At 36.9% G+C, this 21184-nt stretch overlaps 2 protein-coding genes across 2 annotated transcripts in view; both read left to right on the forward strand.

Annotated features, from left to right (window-relative positions):
- Nucleotides 1-21184, forward strand: part of LOC134276000 (uncharacterized) — a 226467-nt gene that overhangs the window by 41069 nt on the left and 164214 nt on the right. The gene's annotated exons all lie outside the window — the stretch shown is intronic.
- LOC134275989 (uncharacterized) lies at nucleotides 11041-11662 on the forward strand. Its single transcript, XM_062758264.1, has 2 exons — nucleotides 11041-11409; nucleotides 11534-11662. Exons 1-2 carry the CDS (start codon nucleotides 11041-11043, stop codon nucleotides 11660-11662), a joined length of 498 nt encoding a protein of 165 aa, XP_062614248.1.

The following is a 21184-nucleotide window of genomic DNA, read 5'->3' on the forward strand; positions in this document are numbered from 1 at the left end:
CATACCACTGAATGAAATGAAATGAGAATCTTTTTTACATATTGCCATTGTTCACCTCCTATTTTACTTTTTGATCGGACAAATAATTTGGGTTTCCCATGGCAAAACATGTACACTGCCATCACATTCATATGGGAGGCGGGGGTATCATTTAGTGAGCTCATTGCACACAGTACCTCTAGTTGGTAAAGTTTACGGTCGTCGAAGCTTCGGGACGTAGATACATCCAGTTTTGATTTGTTTGATGTCATTTTCAGCTCCACCATCAGCCTCTCGGCATTATGCCGCCATCATTGTCGCTTGATTTGTTTGTCCAAACCTGAGGTATTTCTGATTATGAATATGAATTAATAATTATATAAATAGATTAAAAATAATTTCTAAACACCGTTAACTCTTCACTTAATAATTCTATTACGTAACGTTAATTTTCGTCGGGACCGTGCAGGCCCGTTTGAGCTACCATGCATCTGTTATATAACAGTCAATATAATTAGTCTTACGAATTCCTAGGGAATGTTGCGGTAAAAAAAGAACGGAAATCTAAGTCCTCCTATGCCACTATCATTTTATTATTTTAATTTTGAATATGTTATTTACATGAATTATTAATCTTGGATAGAACGAAAGAAGCTTGTAGTAATAAAAGAAAGACCTAAAACAACACGGATTTTAGAATGAACCAGAAGTCTCTGTCGAGACTGTAGCTCTACTGGTTTAAACTTAATAAAACAAAGGAAGAGAAAAGTAGCAGTTGGGACTTGAAACCTTAAAACAGCAATAAATAGAAAAATGATCATTGCCACTCATCAAATTAAAAACCAATGCACAGAATTAAGTATCTTAGTATAGTCTACTTGTGTGTCAAGTTATATTGAAATCGGACTAAAACTGTAGGAGGAGTAGCATTTTGAAAGATCTTCACAGAAATTTCTATTTTTAGTAACCACGGCAACATCGATCATCGAAATCAAAAACCGATGCACAGAATTATGTATCTTAGTAAAGTCTACTTGTGTGCCAAGTTATATTGAAATCGGACTAAAACCGCAGGAGGAGTAGCATTTTGAAAGAATTTCAAAGAAATTTCTATTTTTAGTAACCACGGCAACACCGTTCATCGAACTCAAAAACCGATGCACAGAATTATGTATCTTAGTGTAGTCTACTTGTGTGCTAAGTTATATTGAAATCGGACTAAATCTGTAGGAGGAGTAGCATTTTGAAAGAATTTCAAAGAAATTTCTATTCTTAGTAACCACGGCAACACCGTTCATCGAAATCAAAAACCGATGCACAGAATTATGTATTTTAGTGTAGTCTACTTTTGTGCCAAGTAATATTGAAATTGGACCAAAACTGTAGGAGGAGTAGCATTTTGAAAGAATTTCAAAGAAATTTCTATTTTTAGTAACCACGGCAACACCGTTCATCGAAATCAAAACCCGATGCACAGAATTATGTATCTTAGTGTAGTCTACTTTTGTGCCAAGTTATATTGAAATCAGACCAAAACTGTAGGAGGAGTAGCATTTTGAAAGAATTTCACAGAAATTTCTATTTTTAGTAACCACGGCAACACCGTTCATCGAAATCAAAAACCGATGCACAAAATTATGTATCTTAGTGTAGTCTACTTGTTTGCCAAGTTATATTGAAATCGGACCAAAACTGTAGGAGGAGTAGCATTTTGAAAAATTGTTTACAGACAGACAGACGGACGGACGACGGACGCATTACTATCGCATAAGCTCTTCTGGTCTCTGACCAGTAGAGCTAAAAACGGTTAGAATTAACTGCATGCACAGACCTCAAGTACAAAGCTATGAAGTCAGCATTTCAAAGGATTTTTGGTGAAAGTGCGAGTTCTAGTTCAGACGTGAAAACTGATAACCCAGTCATTACGATCAAACAAGAGTTTGTTTTTTTTTCACACAGAGGAACTAAAGAAACTAAACAGCAAGCAAAAAGGGCTAATGTTCCGACTTTTGAATTTGACTGAGGCAAACAAGATCATCAAAAGAATCAAGTCGGAGAAGGTTACCCTGAAATTTGAAAATCTTGGACAACCGAGCGATATGAAGATTGCTATATTTTGTGACTCGTCCCTTGGGAACTTGCTTGATGGAAGAATTCAAGGAGGACATTTTATTGCTCTCTTTGAATATAATGGACTCTTCTCACCCTTATTCTGGCAGTCAAAAAGAATCAGGAGAGTAGCAAGAAGCACACTTGCCGCAGAGACGCTAGCAATGGCCGATGCCATTGACAGTGGAGTGTACTTGGTTTCACTTTATGGTAAATTGACTAAGCAAGTATCGGAAAAAAGACTGAGAATGGAAATTACCAGTATTAGAGAGTTAATCCAGCAAAAAACAATCACTGACGTCGAATGGATAGAGAGCGAAAATCAGCTGGCTGACAGTGTTTGACAAAGAAAGGAGCATCGTGTCTGAATTTACTCAAAGCACTACAAGATGGTGTTTGGGTAAACAAGTGCTTGAGACAGTCGAGTCTCCAGGAAACTTTCCAAATAGTGTATATATGTTAAGTTTGCAAAGTCAGTATTTAGTTGACTTTTTGTTATTGCTGCCACAAGGATAGATGGCAGTTTTCTTTCTTAAATGAAGAAGGGGAGTTTGTTACCAGTGTTTGGGTGATTAGTCACCACTTAAGACAATGACGGTTTTGTGTGATTAGTCACCACTTATGACTAAGACTATACGTTTCTTAGGATGCTGAAGAATGCATACAAATGGCGGGAACATTGTTGGTAGTGACCAGAGGTCTAAGCAGGAAATTTCAGCCAACTTTTCAAAGATTACGAAACATGTAGAACGCTGTGATAAGAAGTAATTCAATTTGTCCTACACCATGCAATGCATCCTATGAACACCCTTTGTATTCACATAAATCTACGTCCAAATCAAATACTAGTACTAGGACCCCCAACACTACACTGTTAGACCCCGTGAATCTTGCATCAGAATCTTCCATCAGAGCTGTTCTTGATAAAATTGCAGTCGATGCAGGTATAAATACAAAGTTGCGTTGTTTTAGTTATATTGTTGCGACGATTCACCAACGCATAGTTCTACAACCAATTATGTAAGAACCAAATAAATATTCATAAATTATTCTAGGTACAGGCATAGGCCATGAAGAAATGAATATATATGTCCTTTACAGAATTTTTTTATGATTTCATTTTGTCAGAAATCTTTAAAACCCAAGGTTATTCAACACCAAAAGCAATCACATTTGCAAACCGCTTTACATGTACCGAGTTCTGACCACCATAGAGCACTTGATGATTTACTAAATTTAAAGAATCTATTTTGATGGGATTGGTTAATTCTTTAAAAAAAATATTACTAAATGAAACAAAATTGAGCAAAATTTTGAAGGCTTTTGTCATTAAGTGGGACGGGGGAAGCAATAACCAGCCTTTGCATTTTATTTTTCAAACTATGTTGCCTTGCTCAGAATCAATATTTATGTTTCGAGAAGGTGTCCGGGGAAATAAGCATCAACTTGTAGAAAGCGCACGAAAAATGTTCAGACAATATGGTACGGTAGGCATCGTACAGTCATGTTGATTGATAGTTCTAATCTCACCTCCGGACTTCTGATGCCCTCAGAAATTTTAGATAGTTAAATAGTAACACATTTTTGTCGTGTTGTGTCCGCGAAGATGCAAATTTAGGACTCGATTTTATTTTGGGTAAAACAACAGAAACATTAAAAACATGTGAGTGCAAACCGTCTTAAATGGGAAATAGTTATTTTAAAAAAACTTGAAAAACTTGGACATATTGTCAAAAAGATTGGTGCTTCATTAGGTATCAACGAACACCACACACAACTAAAGTAAGTCAAAAAACTACGAAAGAAATATTTCAGAATTAAGATAAGAAAATCAAACTATTTACAACCCATTTCGGATCGATGTATTTCCGATTTCCGCTCTTCTAACAAAATTTGTCGAATAGTATTAACATTTACACTTTCATCTTTGGATAATATGTATTAAATTTTACAGATTTTCTGATGCACTCTAAGTATCAAGTCCTTGCAAATTTCAAACAAGAGGCCCATGGGCCGTATAGGTCACCTGAGTATCATGTAACAACTGTCCAACAATTGAATTTGGTTCGTTTTTAAACCAAAAGCCATGAAATTCACAATTTTGAAAGAGCACCATTGCTTATCATAACTATTCACTTGGCATGCTTACTTTACTTTAGTTTCTTAATACATTTACCCAGAGGTAGATCAGAGTAATACATGTACCCAAAGGTAGATCAGAGTAACAAAGAGAAAATGCATTTCCACTTTATAACCACAACTTGTGCACACCAAACCACAGGAACCACTGACCCTGGGGCCACATATTTCAAAATTTTGGAAATTTTGCCATTAATTTCATTTCATCATAAATGGTTGATTAATACCAAAGAGCAGATTTCAAACCATTATTTTTTAGATTATGTAACACCCCTAATCCCCATTCCGTCCCCCACACCTGTCCGCGGTACCGCAACCAAGGCGCCCTGAAATTAAACATTTTAGAAGAGGCGCCTTTCTTTTATTATAAAAATGTATTTAGATCATTGGCATCGTACTAGGCAGCGAAGGAAAAGATTCCCCAAAAATTCCTGCATTTCCTTACATAATCATTACAGCCCCACCATAACCCCTGACCCAGGGGCCATGACATTCACAAATTGGGAAGAAGTACCCTTCCTTGTGACAACAATCTTCATAGTTTACTGGTATATACGAAGGAGTAGAGAAAAAGATTTTAAAGAATTTATGCATTTTCACTAAATAATGAATAGAGAGACCCGCCCTTACACCAGAACCCCTGACCCAGGGGCATTAAATTTCACAATTTTGGAAGAGGCATTCTCGTTCATTATAACTATGTACTTAGATTATTTGTTAAATACCCAAGAGCAGAGAAGAAGATTTTCCAAGAATCAATGCATGTTCACTATATAACCAATAAAGCCCCGCTCTAACACCAGAATCTATGACTCAGGGGCCGTGAAATTCACAAATTGGAAAGAAGCATCCTTCCTCATTATGACTATGTACATAGTTCATTGGTTAAATACCCAAGGGCCGAGAAGATTTATTTTTTAAAAAATGTATACATTTTCACTCTTTAATCAATAGACCCGTCCTAACACCAGAACCCATGACCCAGGAACCATAAAATTAGGCAGCCTTATTCAACATAACTATGTACTTGGTTAGTTTATTTAACCCCCAGAAGCGGAGAAAAAGATTTGATAATAAAGATAATTATTTAGGAAATAATGCACTTTGACTATATAATCTATTTAAAAGAATCTATTTAAACCCGCCCTAGCAGTAGGCTAAGCACCCCTGACCCTTGGGGCATGAATTTCACACTTTTGGTAGAGGACTCAATGCTGATTACAATTATGCTAACAGTTTGGCAACTTGATATCCAGGAGAAGAGAAGATTTTATAGATTGCATTAATTTTAATGCTTTTGGTTCCACCCCTTAGCCCCCCCCCCCCCCCCGGGGGGGGGCGGGACAATGAAATTCACAATCTTTGTTCCCCTTCACCCATAGATGCTTTGTGCCAAATTTGGTTGAGCGGTTGCAGAGAAGAATCTGTTAAATACGGATAGCAATAGGTCACAGGTGATCTAAAAATCCAAGTTTCAAAAACAGAACAGACAGAAATGTCAAAAGATGAAAACAAAACTAAAGCTCAACTTTTGATTTTAATCGATGAAATTATTTCTCTCGCCTTAAAAAAATATAATATTACGAATCAGCAAGAAAATTACTTGATAGTGCAACAAAATTTAGTTCATTGGACTTCCTTAAAATCCTTAGAAATGAAGTTTTGGATTGTTCCGAGTGTATTTAAGTCTGATAAGAGAAACATGTAATTAAGATTGCTTGATTGTATATTATTTAGTGTCCCTCTCGAGAATTTTTCACTCGTATGGAGACGCCACCACTTGGCGAAGTTGCCGGTAGAGAACTGTAAATTTTGTCCTAACTTGGCACTGAGGGCCGTTGATCAGGGAGTGATCTTTTTCGTGCCAGCACCTACTGCGAAACGGGATCTAGGTTTATACGGCCTCATACGAAGGACCGGTCTCCGCGGTGGGATTCTAACCCGCGACGTAAGGATCAGCTCTTTACTTCCCAAATTTTAGAGCAGACGCTTTAACCACTGCGCCACGCGGGCGACCTCTTTCGTTTTGCAGATGACCTGGACCAAATTGCAGGTGACCTTTGCATACATTCAATTAAGGAGCGATATTTATTCCGTCAGGGTTTCGGTGTTGCCCTGTCCATCTTGCCCTGTCCATCTTAAAAAAGATCAACTCTCAACTTAAAATAATAAGAAAATTAAAACATTATAAAAGTTACTGAAAGAGTTCTTCACTTCTGGAGGTATTACAACAGGCGAGGGATAGCACACGAAAAAAAATTCAGACAAATACGGTAAATACATGTTTGATAGTTTTTTTTTAAATACCTCACCTCCCGACTTCTGATGCCCTCAGAAATTTTAGATTGTTTAAATAGTAACACATCTTTCTCATGTAGTGACCACATCAAGGTCTCGATTTTATTCTAGAGGAATACAATAGAAACATTTAAAACCAGAAGTCTCTGTCGAGACTGTAGCTCTACTGGTTTATACTTATAACAAAGGGAAAGAAAAGTAGCATTTTGAAAGTATTTAACAGAAAGAACTATATGCGGTATTAACCAACATTTGCCCCCCAAAATCAAACTTTGATGGAGTAATATTTAATCAAGTCTTTAAACAGGGGAGTATATGCTGACTTCAAAGCACTGAATAATTTCATACGTAATGACGTCATATGTACGTAATGACGTCACAAATATGACGTAAATTTCAGTTTTTCATGAATTTTGCAGAAAAATGTACATATTTCGTCGATATTTTAAATAAAAGTCACCGAGCGCATGTGTGTTCAGGATAAATATTTTGATATAATGTGTAGAATGATAATATCAATGAAATATGTCAATATTGTTCCTGAACACACATGCGCTCTATAAATTTTAAAGCTTAAATTGTTGAAATTTTGTCCATTTTGTCCTCTTTCTGAAAAAGGATATAAAATCGGACTAGTTTGTGACGTCATAAAAACAGAAATTGTGAATACACTGCTCTGGAACTATAATATTTTCTGTTAACTTATATTTCTCGTACAATTTATTGAATTCAGCACATTTCAGGAAGTTTTCAAAATTTGACTTTTGTGGGGGCAAACATATGCAATATACCGCATATAGTTCTTTCTATTTTAATTTAGAAATCAAGGCAACACTGTTCATCGAAATCTAAAACCGATGCACTACATTATGTATCTTAGTGTAGTCTTCTTCTGTGCCAAGCTACATGTATATTGAAATCAGACCAAAACTGTAGGAGGAGTAGCGTTTTAAAGGAATTTCACAGAAATTTCTTTAAAAATGGCAACACCGTTCAGTGAAATCAAAAACCGATTCACTAGTTTATTTATCTTAGTGTAGTCTACTTGTGTGCCAAGTTTTGTTGATATCGGACCAAAACTGTAGAAGTAGCGTTTTAAAGAAATTTCACAGAAATTCCTATTTTTAGTAACCATGGAAACACCGTTCAGCAAAATCAAAATCGATGTACTAGTTTATAAATCTTTGTGTTAGGATGTAATGTATGTTAATTAGTCTGACCTTTTTGTGTACTTGTGCATTACGTCATCACTTTATGTTATGTAATAAAATGTTGAACTGAAACATGGTGTCAGAATTGAAGCTCTCAGCAAAAGAATACGCCACGACACCTGAATACTGAACAGTAACGGGACAAATTCCTTACGACTTGTGAGAAAACAAAGCCAAGATATCGGGTATAGTAGCACAGCCCCTAGAATCCTTGTATTTTCTTCACTTTTGCTTGCTGAAGTAAAACGTCCCAGCATCACACGTGGTTGGCACGCCGCCATTTTTTTTCTACCCAAAAATGCGCATACTTCTGTTATGGTGTAGAATTGACATTGTGTTACAATAACTGTATGAAACACTCATGCAATATTAATCTACATTAATATATGAGACGTACCTTTGATACACATACATTTTTTGCCATACAAAGCCACAGAACTGTTCATATCATAACACAATGGCTAGCTCTAAAGACTTACCTGTACCAGCTGCCATGGTAGTGAAAGGTGACATCAGGGGCAACTGGAAATTTTTCAAATCACAGTGGGCCAATTATGAAATTGCCATAGGCTTTATCAAGAAGGAACAGCCTATTCGGATAGCAACGATACTGACAGTGATGGGTAAAGACTGTTTCCAAATATATGAAAACTTACCACTCAGTGTTCAAGACAGAGAAGATACTGACAAAATTCTAGAAGCATTGGATGGTCATTTCATGTCAAAAACAAATGTGATCTATGAACGATATATCTTTAATACGGCAGACCAGATGCCTAATGAATCGTTTGACGATTACTTGTGCAGACTACGAGAACTTGCAAAGACATGTGAATTTGGTGATATTATGGACCAAATGATTCGTGATAGGATAGTACTTGGAACCAAGGACCAAAGTGTTCGTGGACGATTGCTCAGAGAATCTAAGCTCACACTTAACAGCGCCATAGACATGTGTAGAACCAGTGAGAGAACTTCCTGTCAGCTTAAGAAACTACAAAGACAGAGTGACACTAATAATAATAATACAGCTCAAGTCAACTATGCAGCAAGGGGAAATAAGAAGCACAAGAAAGATATGAAGCAGCAGAAAAAGTCTTCAACAAAGCCACCAAAATACCCAAGCAAAGGAGATTCTAAATGTAAATACTGTGGTGGAAAGCATGCGAGAGGAAGAAACAAGTGTCCGGCTTATGGACAGACCTGCAACAAGTGCAAAAAGAAAAATCATTTCGCTTCAGTGTGTTAGAGTGCTAGCAAGACTGTTCTTCAACTTGATGAAACCGATGACAGTAGTGATTGTGAATCTTGTTACACAGTGAAGACGACACATGGTAAACAGTGGTTTACAAAAGTCAACATGGTGATCGACGATACAACTCGTCAAGATGTAATCTGTCAACTGGACTCAGGATCAACAGGTAACATTCTTGGATTTCGGCAATACTGCATTCTTACCCAAAATGGTTGTCCGCCATTGAAACCAACTGGCAAGGCTCTGCGACTTTATGGTGGAACATCAAAGCTTGAGCCCTTAGGTACCGTTGACATTACCTGCTCAGTACAAAACAATACAGAATGTCTGAACTTTTATGTGGTGGATACAGATCAAATCGCATTGCTCTCGGCTGAAGCATGTGAAAAGTTAGGACTGTTAACTGTGAACATTGTGAACAGTGTTGATACATCAGCTGAGAAGAACTTTGAACCACTGACGCGCAGTCAGCTGTAAACTACATACCATGATGTATTCGAGGGACTAGGATCTTTCCCAGGAGAGTACAAGATTGAAATTGATCCGACTGTTAAACCAGTTCAGCATCAACCAAGAAAAGTTCATCAAGCCATGAAGCAGGAAATTCACACAAAGCTGAAGGATCTCGAGAACAGAGGTGTGATCAAGAAAGTTACTACTCCTACAGACTGGATAAGTAGTACGCTAACAGTGAAAAAACCTGGTAAGCTACGCATATGTATTGATCCCAGAGATTTGAACAAAGCTATCAAGCGACCGCACTATATCATGCCTACCCTTGAGGACATATTACCGAATCTTGCAAACGCAAAAGTATTCTCCGTCCTTGATGCAAAAGAAGGATTCTGGCACATCAAATTAGATGAATCTAGCAGTTTCCTTACTACGTTCTGGACCCCTTTTGGTCGATATAGATGGTTGCGTTTACCATTCGGAATTTCATCAGCGCCTGAAGAATTCCAGCGCAGACAACATGAAGTGTTGGAAGGACTATCTGGAGCAGAATGTGTGGTGGATGACATTATAGTCTACGGCTGTGGACAGACCATGGAATCAGCAATTCAAGACCATGACCGCAACTTGACGGCAGTTCTACAAAGAGCTCGTGAGGTGGGACTAAAGCTAAATAAGGACAAGTTCAAACTTCGTCAGACTGAAGTCAAATACATGGGCAGTATTCTTACAGCAGAAGGCGTCCGCCCTGATCCGGACAAAGTTAGTGCCTTACAAACATGAAAAGACCTGAAAATGTGAAAGCAGTGCAACGCTTTATTGGTCTAGCAACATACGTGTCTCGATTCTTACCTCACCTATCGGAAACCTGTGAACCTTTGCGACGTCTCACAGACAAAGGAGCTATATGGTCTTGGCAATCGCAGCAGGAAGAAGCATTTCAGAATGTCAAACGTCTCGTGAGTCATCAACCCGTACTCAAATACTATAATGTACATCAGGAAGTCACAATTCAGTGCGATGCTAGTGAAGTTGGCCTCGGAGCCACATTACTGCAAAATGGACAGCCCATTGCTTATGCCTCTCGTGCATTATCCAAAACTGAACAGTGTTACGCACAGATAGAGAAAGAGTGTCTTGCAATTGTTTTTGCATGCGAGAGATTTGACCATTACATATATGGTAAGGATTGCATTACAGTACAGTCGACCACAAGCCTCTTGAGACGATCTTCAGGAAACCTCTCTTGTCAGCTCCAAAAAGACTCCAGCGAATGTTACTACGCCTCCAGAAATACAACCTGGATGTTGTTTACACCAGAGGAAAAGAGTTGTTCATCGCAGATACCTTGTCTCGTGCAACTCCGGAGTATCATGGACAGCACACTTCTAAACTCGCTGAGGAGATAGCACACATCCAACAGACAGAGTGGGTTAGAAAGGTCACAGACTCAAGACTGAATCAAATCTGAGATTTGACAAACAAGGATGAGACTCTCCAGTCACTAAAGACAGTAATACTTTCAGGATGGCCTGATACTAAGGAAGACGTTCCTATTCCAATACGACCATATTGGAATGTCAGAGACTCTCTTACATGCAAGATGGTATTATTTACCGCAGCAGCCGCGTTGTAATTCCCAAAGCTCTTCGACCAGAAATGCTACGCCGCACTCATTTCAGCCACTTAGGAATTGAGGCCTGTCTACGGAAAGCTAGGGATTCGCTGTATTGGCCTCTCATGAATGAAGAGATTAAGGACTTTGTCAGCAAGTGTAGCACGTGCAGCACATTTCAACGGAAACAACAGAAAGAACCGTTAATGACACATGATGTCCCAGACCAGCCATGGTCAAAACTTGGAATTGACATCTTTACTCTAAAGACTGAGGATTACCTTGTCACAGTTGATTTTTACTCAGATTTCTTTGAGCTCGACCTTCTTCCAGATACCACGGCAGCCACAGTAATCAACTGCTTGAAACAACATTTTTGCACGTCACGGAACACCAGATGTTGTAATTACTGACAACGGCCCGCAGTTCAAATCAACCGACTTTCATGATTTTTCATGTAATTGGGAGTTTCAGCATGTAACCTCCTCCCCGTATTATAGTCAGTCAAACGGGAAAGCAGAAGCAACGGTGAAAATCGCAAAGAACATGGTGCGCAAGGCTAAGAAGAACGGAGATGATCTGTGGAAATGCGTCTTAGATTAAAGGAACACCCCAACAGTAGACATGGCTAGCAGTCCGTCACAACGATTTATGTCACGAAGGACTCGACATTCCTTACCCTTATCGCCGGAACTACTCCAGCCCAAACTTGTGGACGATGTAGCCGATAAAGTTAAGTTCAAGCGAAAAAAGGCCAAATTCTACTACGACAAATCTGCTAAGGAACTACCAGAACCCAAAATTGGTCAACCAGTCCGAATGAAACATCATACAGAAAAGAAATGGAGTTACGGTACTTGTGTGGATAACATCGGAAATCGCTCTTACATCGTAGATATCAACAATAAACAATATCGACGAAATCGAAGAAACCTTCGCGCAACAAACGAGCCTTATGATGCCACCACTCCGCCGTTAATTCCAGAATTCGAGGATACACTTGATGCGCCCTCAGTACCTTCCGAAAAATCCAAAGTGAAAGACCTTAAAGTTGCAAAATACCGACTCCTCAAAGGCCGAGTGAACCAAAGACCGTTACTGCAAATCCAGTAAACCCAGTTAACCGCCGAACAAGTTCGCGTGCACCAAGGTTACCAAAGAAACTCGACGACTATGTTCTGTGAATATGATATTTGTGAAAAATATAATTTCTGTTTTGCAATTATTTTACTGAACTTTTTCAAATGCAGAAAGTTTCATGTTAAAATGTACATGTATGCTGTAATTCAGTTTTTATTTCTTTAATAAAGAAATACTTGTGTTTTATGTTTCAAGTTTTGTTTACGTAGCAGAAACATTTTGATTGATATTGTCCAAAGTTTAAACTTGTAAATGAATTTAAATGTAATTACCATTCATTTGCAAAGGAAGGGAGATGTTAGGATGTAATGTATGTTAATTAGTCTGACCCTTTTGTGTACTTGTGCATTACGTCATCACTTTGTTATGTAATAAAATGTTGAACTGAAACACTTTGTGTAGTCTACTTCTGTGCCAAGTTATATTGAAATCCGACCAAAACTGTAGGAGGAGTAGCGATTTAAAGGAATTTCATAGAAATTTCTATTTCAAGTAACCAAGGCAACACTTCATCGAAATCAAAAACCGATGCATTCAATTATGTATCTTAGTGTAGTCTACTATATTGAAATCAGACCAAAAAAGTAGGAGGAGTAGCATTTAAAAGGAATTTCACAGAAATTTCTATTATAAGTAACCATGGCAACACCGTTCATAGAATTCAAAAAACAATGCAATAAATTAAGTATCTTAGTGTAGTCGACTTCAGTGCCAAGTGATATTGAAATCAGACCAAACCTGTGCGAGAAGTAGTGTTTTAAAGGAATTTCACAGAAATTTCTATTTTTAGTACCCATGGCAACATCGATCCGCAAAATCAAAAACCGATGCACTAGTTTATGTATCTTAGTATACTCTACTTCTGTGCCAAGTTATATTGAAATCAGACCAAAACTGTTGGAAGTGTAGCATTTTAAAGGAATTTCACAGAAATTTCTTTAAAAATGGCAACATCGTTCAGCGAAATAAAAAACCGATTCACTAGTTTATTTATCTTAGTGTAGTCTACTTGTGTGCCAAGTTTTGTTGATATCACACCAAAACTGTAGAAGTAGCGTTTTAAAGGAATTTCACAGAAATTCCTATTTTTAGTAACCATGGAAACACCGTTAAGCGAAATCAAAATCGATGTACTAGTTTATAAATCTTTGTGTTAGGATGTAATGTATGTTAATTAGTCTGACCCTTTTGTGTACTTGTGCATTACGTCATCACTTTATGTTATGTAATAAAATGTTGAACTGAAACATGGTGTCTGAAGTAAAGCTCTCAGCAAAAGAATACGCCACGACACCTGAATACTGAACAGTAACGGGACAAATTCCTTACGACTTGTGAGAAAACAAAGCCAAGATATCGGGTATAGTAGCACAGCCCCTAGAATCCTTGTATTTTCTTCACTTTTGCTCGCTGAAGTAAAACGTCCCAGCATCACACGTGGTTGGCAGACCAAAACTGTAGGAGAAGTAGCGTTTTAAAGGAATTTCACAGAAATTCCTATTTTTAGTACCCATGGCAAAACCGTTCAGCGAAATCGAAAACCGATGCACTATTTTACGTATCTTTGTGTAATCCACTTCTGTGCCAAGTTATAATTGAAAACAGACGAAAACTGTAGGTGGAGGAGGAATTTAAAGGAATTTCACAGAAATTTCTATTTTTAGTAACCATGACAAAACCGTTCAGCGAAATCGAAAACCGATGCACTATTTTATGTATCTTTGTGTAATCTACTTGTGTGCCAAGTTATAATTGAAAACAGACGAAAACTGTAGGTGGAGGAGGAATTTCACAGAAATTTCTATTTTTAGTAACCATTGCAACACCGTTCAGCGAAATCAGAAACCGAGGCATTTTGTTATGTATCTTAGTGTAGTGTAGTCTACTTGTGTGCCAAATTATAATGAAATCCGACCAAAACTGTAGGAGGAGTAGCGTTTTATAGGAATTTCACAGAAATTTCTAATTTTAGTAACCAAGGCAAAACCGTTCAGGGAAATCAAAAACAGATGCGCTATTTTATGTTTCTTAGTGTAGTCTACTTGTGTGCCAAGTTATATTGAAATCAGACCAAAATGGTAGGTGGAGTAGGAATTTAACAGAAATTTCTATTTTTAGTAACCATGGCAACACCGTTCAGGGAAATCAAAAACAAATGCGCTAATTTTATGTTTTTAGTGTAGTCTACTTGTGTGTCAAGGTAGTAACCATGGCAACATCCTTAAAAATAACAATCAAGAAAATTATGCATCGTAGTACTTGTATGCCAAAAAATACTGAAGTCAGACCAAAACTGTAGGAAGAGTTAGCATTTTGAAAGTATTTCACAGAAATTGGAACACCGTTCATCAAAATCAAAAACCAAAACACAAAATTATGTATCATAGTATAGTCTACTTGTGTACCAAGTTATATTGAAATCAGACCAAAGCTGTAGGAGGAGTAGCATTTTAAAAGTATTTCACAGAAATTTCTATTTTTAGTAACCACGACAACACCGTCCATCAAAATTAAAAATCGATACACAGATTTATGTATCTTAGTATAGTCTACTTGTGTTATATTGAAATCAGACCAAAAATGTAGGAGAAGTAGCATTTTTTAAAAATGTTTACAGACAGACAGGCGGACACCTTACCATCGCATAAGGTCTTCTGGTCGCTGACCAGTAGAGCTAAATACATGTGAGTGTTTCTTTGGAAATAAGTATAGAAATATTCCAAAAAAATCGGTGCTTTGTAAGGTATCTACGAACACCACACAAAACCAAATCAAAAATTTTACTGAAGAAAGAGATAATTTTAGAATGACAATAAGAAATTCGAACTATTTACAATCCATTCCGGATCGATGCATTTCTGGTTTAATTCAATCTGATGACAAGTTTGTTCAAATCATCGCCTCCAGGGGTAGGGCGGGGCCACAATGGCTAATCAAAGTTATACATAGGAATATATCGGAATTTTTTTTCTAAATCTTCTTCTCCAAAACCATTGGAGCAGGAAAATGAAACGCAAGTGGAAGCATCCTCAGGTAGTGTAGATTCAAGTTTGTTCAAATCATGACCCCTGAGGGTAGGGAGGGGCCATAATGGCTGAACAAAGTTTTACATAGGAATATATCGGATTTTTTTTTTTAATCTTCTTCTCCAAAACCATTGGACCAGGAATGATGAAACTAATTGGAAGCATCCACAGGTAGTGTAGATTCAAGTTATTTTATGTCACCTGAGTAAGCTAAAGTGACCTAGTTCTGTCTGTTTGCGTCCGTCGTCGTCCGTCGTGCGTTAACATTTGAACATTTTCAGCTTTTTCTCTGCAACCACTGAACCAATTTCAACCAAATTTAGCACAAAGCATCTATGGGTGAAGGGGAACAAAAATTGTGAATTTCATGATCCCTGCCCCCCCCTGGGGCCTGAGGGGTGGGGCCAAAACCACTCAAATTAATGCAGTCTTTAAAAATCTTCTTCTTTACTCCTGGACATCAAGCAGTCAAACTGTTTGCATGATTGTAATCAGCGATGAGTCCTCTACCAAAATTTTGAAAATTCATGGCCCTGGGGTCAGGGGTTCTAGTGCTAGGGTGGGGCTAAATAAGTAGGTAGTGAAAATGCATTATTTCTTTGAAAATCTTCTTCTCTGCTCCTGGGTATTAAATAAACCAACTAAGTACATAGTTATAATGAGCAAGAGTGCCTCTACCAAAATTGTGAATTTTATGGCCCCAGGGTCAGGGGTTCTGGTGTTAGGGCGGGGCACTATTGATTATATAGTGAAAATACATGAATTCTTTGAAAATCTTCTTCTCTGCTCCTGGGTATTAAATAAACTAACTAAGTACATAGTTATGATGAGCAAGAGTGCCTCTACCAAAATTGTGAATTTTATGGCCCCAGGGTCAGGGGTTTTTGTTTTAGGGTGGGGCTCTAATGATTATATAGTGAAATGCATGAATTCTTTGAACATCTTATCCTTTCCTCCTGGTTAATATACTAATGACCTAATTACATATTTAAGGCCAGGATTTATTTTATTTTTAGTTTTACAAACCCTCCGCTCAAGGTTTTGAATTTTCAGAAAAAAAAAATTCTTTCCGATGTCAAATTTGAGTCGGGATCGAGATTTCAAATTTACGAACTTGCACTTCCGGTTTTAAGATGAAACGGAGGGTAAATAAAGCTAGATCTAAGAAGAAAGCTTGGTTTAGTGTAAAATTCATCGATACGATTGCCATTCAAAACGTTTCACCCGTTCAAAGGTCAAATAAAATACTGACGACTTTGTTGCACAATGACATTCTGGTGAGATAATTTTGTTTTCGTTTCTAAAGTATCTGTCTGTAAATTATTTTCCTCCCCCAGGTTTTAAACTGCCCGTGGTAGCTATTGCATATTGCCAGCGACATTGTTTAGGTCTCTGTTATAGCTTAGAGTCTAAGCATCATTCTTCAGAAAAGGGTTGCTTATGCATCAGATGTAATGAATAAAACTATGGGAGAAGTTAAGTCCATTTGAGGAAGAAATAAACAATAACCCGAAGAAATAAAAAAAAATCAACTATTAAAAGGCAAGAATATACAAATATATACAGGCATGTAGTATAATTTGTATCAGCCAGAAAAATTATTTTACACTTAATTGAAAAAATGTTCACCCTACTCCCCAATACTCCCTGTCTGTTTTATGATAGGAATTATAATTTTAGGCGTCAAGTAAATTTTAGAACAATGTCTACACATTCACCTAACACATATTAAAACCAGAAGTCTCTTTCGAGACTGAAGCTCTACTGGTTTGTACTTATAGCAAAGGAAGAGGAAAGTACTTAAGCAGTTGGGAATTGAAACTTTACACTAGCAAAAAAGAGAATTATGATCCTTGAATAAGTCTCTTTATGTTCTTAGTGTAGTCTACTTGCATGCCACATTATATTATAATCAGACTAAAACTGTATTTGAAGTAGCATTTTGAGAGTAACAGAAATTGCTATCTTTATTAAGCAAGGTAATAATGTTCATTGAAGTCAAAAACGGATATGAAGAATTGTGTACCTTACTGTAGTCTACTTGTGTGCCAAGTTATATTGAAATCAGACCAAAACTGTAGGAGGAGTAGCATTTTGAAAGAATTTTACAGAAATTTCTATTTTTAGTAACAATGCCAACACCGTTCGTCAAAATCAAAAACCGATACACAGAATTATGTATCTTAGTGTAGTATACCCTTGTGCCAAGTTATATTGAAATCAGACCAAAACTGTAGGAGGAGTAGCATTTTGAAAGAATTTTACAGAAATTTCTATTTTTAGTAACAACGCCAACATCGTTCGTCAAAATCAAAAACCGATATACAGAATTATGTATCTTAGTGTAGTCTACTTGTGTGCCAAGTTATATTGAAATCAGACAAAAACTGTAGGAGGAGTAGCATTTTGAAAGAATTTTACAGAAATTTCTATTTTTAGTAACAACGCCAACACCGTTCGTCGAAATAAAAAACCGATACACAGAATTATGTATCTTAGTGTAGTCTACTTGTGTGCCAAGTTATATTGAAATCAGACCAAAACTGTAGGAGGAGTAGCATTTTGAAAGAATTTCACAGAAATTTCTATTTTTAGTAACAACGCCAACACCGTTCGTCGAAATCAAAAACCGATACAAAGAATTATGTATCTTAGTGTAGTCTACTTGTGTGCCAAGTTATATTGAAATCAGACCAAAATTGTAGGAGGAATAGCATTTTGAAAGAATTTCACAGAAATTTCTATTTTTAGTAACAACGCCAACACCGTTCGTCGAAATCAAAAACCGATACACAGAATTATGTATCTTTTTGTAGTCTACTTATATGCCAAGTTATATTGAAATCAGACCAAAACTGTAGGAGGAGTAGCATTTTGAAAGAATTTTACAGAAATTTCTATTTTTAGTAACAACGCCAACATCGTTCGTCAAAATCCAAAACCGATATACAGAATTATGTATCTTAGTGTAGTCTACCTGTGTGCCAAGTTATATTGAAATCAGACCAAAACTGTAGGAGGAGTAGCATTTTGAAAGAATTTTACAGAAATTTCTATTTTTAGTAACAACGCCAACACCGTTCGTCGAAATCAAAAACCGATACACAGAATTATGTATCTTAGTGTAGTCTACTTGTGTGCCAAGTTATACTGAAATCAAACCAAAATTATAGGAGGAATAGCATTTTGAAAGAATTTCACAGAAATTTCTATTTGTAGTAACAACGCCAACACCGTTCGTCGAAATCAAAAACCGATACATAGAATTATGTATCTTAGTGTAGTCTACTTGTGTGCCAGGTTATATTGAAATCAGACCAAAACTGTAGGAAGAGTAGCATTTTGAAAGAATTTCACAGAAATTTCTATTTTTAGTAACAACGCCAACACCGTTCGTCGAAATCATTAACTGATACACAGAATTATGTATCTTAGTGTAGTCTACTTATATGCCAAGTTATATTGAAATCAGACCAAAACTGTAGGAAGAGTAGCATTTTGAAAGAATTTCACAGAAATTTCTATTTTTAGTAACAACGCCAACACCGTTCGTCGAAATCAAAAACCGATATACAGAATTATGTATCTTAGTGCAGTCTACCTGTGTGCCAAGTTATATTGAAATCATACCAAAACTGTAGGAGGAGTAGCATTTTGAAAGAATTTCACAGAAATTTCTATTTTTAGTAACAACGTCAACACCGTTCGTCGAAATCATTAACTGATACACAGAATTATGTATCTTAGTGTAGTCTACTTGTGTGCCAAGTAATATTGAAATCATACCAAAACTGTAGGAGGAGTAGCGTTTTGAAAAAGTGTTTACAGACAGACGAACAGACGGACGGACGCCGGATGCATTACCATCGCATAAGCTCTTCTGGTCTCTGACCAGTAGAGCTAAAAATGAAGATCTATTGAAAGACCTTTACAGAATTGATTTTTTAAAAATAGATTTTGACCAATATCACAAAATTTATATAACTGGCCAAAACTGGCAGATGATGAAATAAGCAATTAAATGTTCTACTTTCCTATTTGTTTTAAAGCATTATGTGTCCAGTGGTAAGGAGCCTATTTGAATAGCATAAAAAAAGAATGTACAAACGTTAATAATTGATTTATCAAAATTTTTTTTTTATTTCCTTCTCCTTCGGGACTTTTTTATTCTCAAGTTCTAAACTAACCATAAAAAAAAATGCTGGCCTTATAATGAAGAAAGAGTCCTCTTTCAAAATAGATAATTTCAGGGTCGCTGGGTCAGGGGTACCGGGGGGGGTGGGGGGGGGGGGGGGGGGTACATTTGTAAAAATAAATTAATGCTTTGAAATATGCCCTTTGATAAGCAATGGTGCCTCCTTCAAATTTGTGAATTTCATGGCTTTTGGATTAAAACACGAACCAAATACAATCGCTGGAAAGTTGTTACATGATACTCAGGTGACCTATAAGGCCCGTGGGCCTCTTGTTTCAAATCATGACCCCCGAGGATAGGGCTGGACCATAATGGCTTAAAGTTTTACATGAAAATACGTAGCAAAAATCTTTTTAAAATCTTCTCTAGATCAGCAAAGCTATATGACTGGTGATACTGATATGGAGACGTTCTCAGTGAAGAGTTAATTGAAGTTTGTTCATATCATGACCCCTGGTGTAGGCCGGGGCCATAATGGGCATTCAAATCTTTATATAGAATTATATAGGAAAAGACGTTGTTCTCAAGAACAGCAAGGCCATGGCATGATTGATGATATTTATATGGAAGCATCCTCAGGTAGTGTAGGTTCAAGATTGTTCCTATTGGATTTCTTGGGGGTAGTGCGGGGACACAATGTGGTATCAATTTTTACATACATTAGGAATATATCCTAAAATCAGTATCTGTAAAATTTTACGGAGAACACCAAATCCATGCTTTAAGTATTTTTTTAAAATGGATTTAATGGAAGCATCCTCAGGTGGTTTAGATTCAGGTTTTTATATGTCCCGTGAGGTTAGGGTATGGCCACAATGAGGGGATCAAAGTTTTGCAGAAGAAATACGAATTTATACATGTAGGAAAAAAATCTTCTCCAGAACAGAAAGTTTTGTTTAGTCAAACTGACATGTAAGCATCTGCAAGTAGTAAAAATTTAAATTTATACAAATAAGGTTCGGGGATGTTAGCGAGGGGTCACAATGGGAGATCAAGAAATAAGTTGGAAAAATCTTTCAAGTGTGGCAAAGTTATACATGTATGCTTTAATGATATAGTGACATTCTCAAGTAATGAAAAATTCATATCCCCCCTCCCCCAATAAGTAAACTTTTCAATACTGAGCTGATTTGTTTTTTAACTGGCCCATGTGCTCAGGTGAGCGATGTGGTCCATAGGCCTCTTGTTATAGAATTTCTGTTACACTCTGAATTACCAAGTCCTTTAAAATTTCAAAATATCCCAGTTTCAAAGAACAACAGGTTGAAATGTCAAAAGATGGAAAAAAAAAAGTTTAAAGCTCAATTTTTGATTTTAATCGATAAAATATTTCACTTGCCATCAGAAAAAAACACAATGTTACGAATCAGAAAGAAAATAACTTAAACATGCGAAAAAATAGACTATATTCGGCACTGAGGGCCATTGAGCAGGGAGGGATCTTTTTCGTGCCAGCACCTACAATGTACTGCGACACGGAATATCGGTTTAATTGAACGGTCTCACCAGAAAGACCGGTCTCCACGTAAAGAAGCTTCACTTTATTCATACTTCAGAATGACATTTTGCAGAGTATAATTACCAGGACAATAAATGTACCATGAATATAGACTGTCTATAAAAGAAGAAATTTTACAGAAAAGTAAAAAATATTGCACAGAGGGCACATTTTAATGCCTTGTTGTGCATTATAGACTACAGGTGCACACGAATTTTTATTTACATATACATGTACTTAGATATATACAGGTCTGGCATATTGTT

Source organism: Saccostrea cucullata, unplaced genomic scaffold (assembly GCF_032062105.1).
Source record: "Saccostrea cucullata isolate Sc308-1 unplaced genomic scaffold, CSIRO_AGI_Scuc_v1 ctg937, whole genome shotgun sequence".
NCBI lineage: Eukaryota > Metazoa > Mollusca > Bivalvia > Ostreida > Ostreidae > Saccostrea > Saccostrea cuccullata.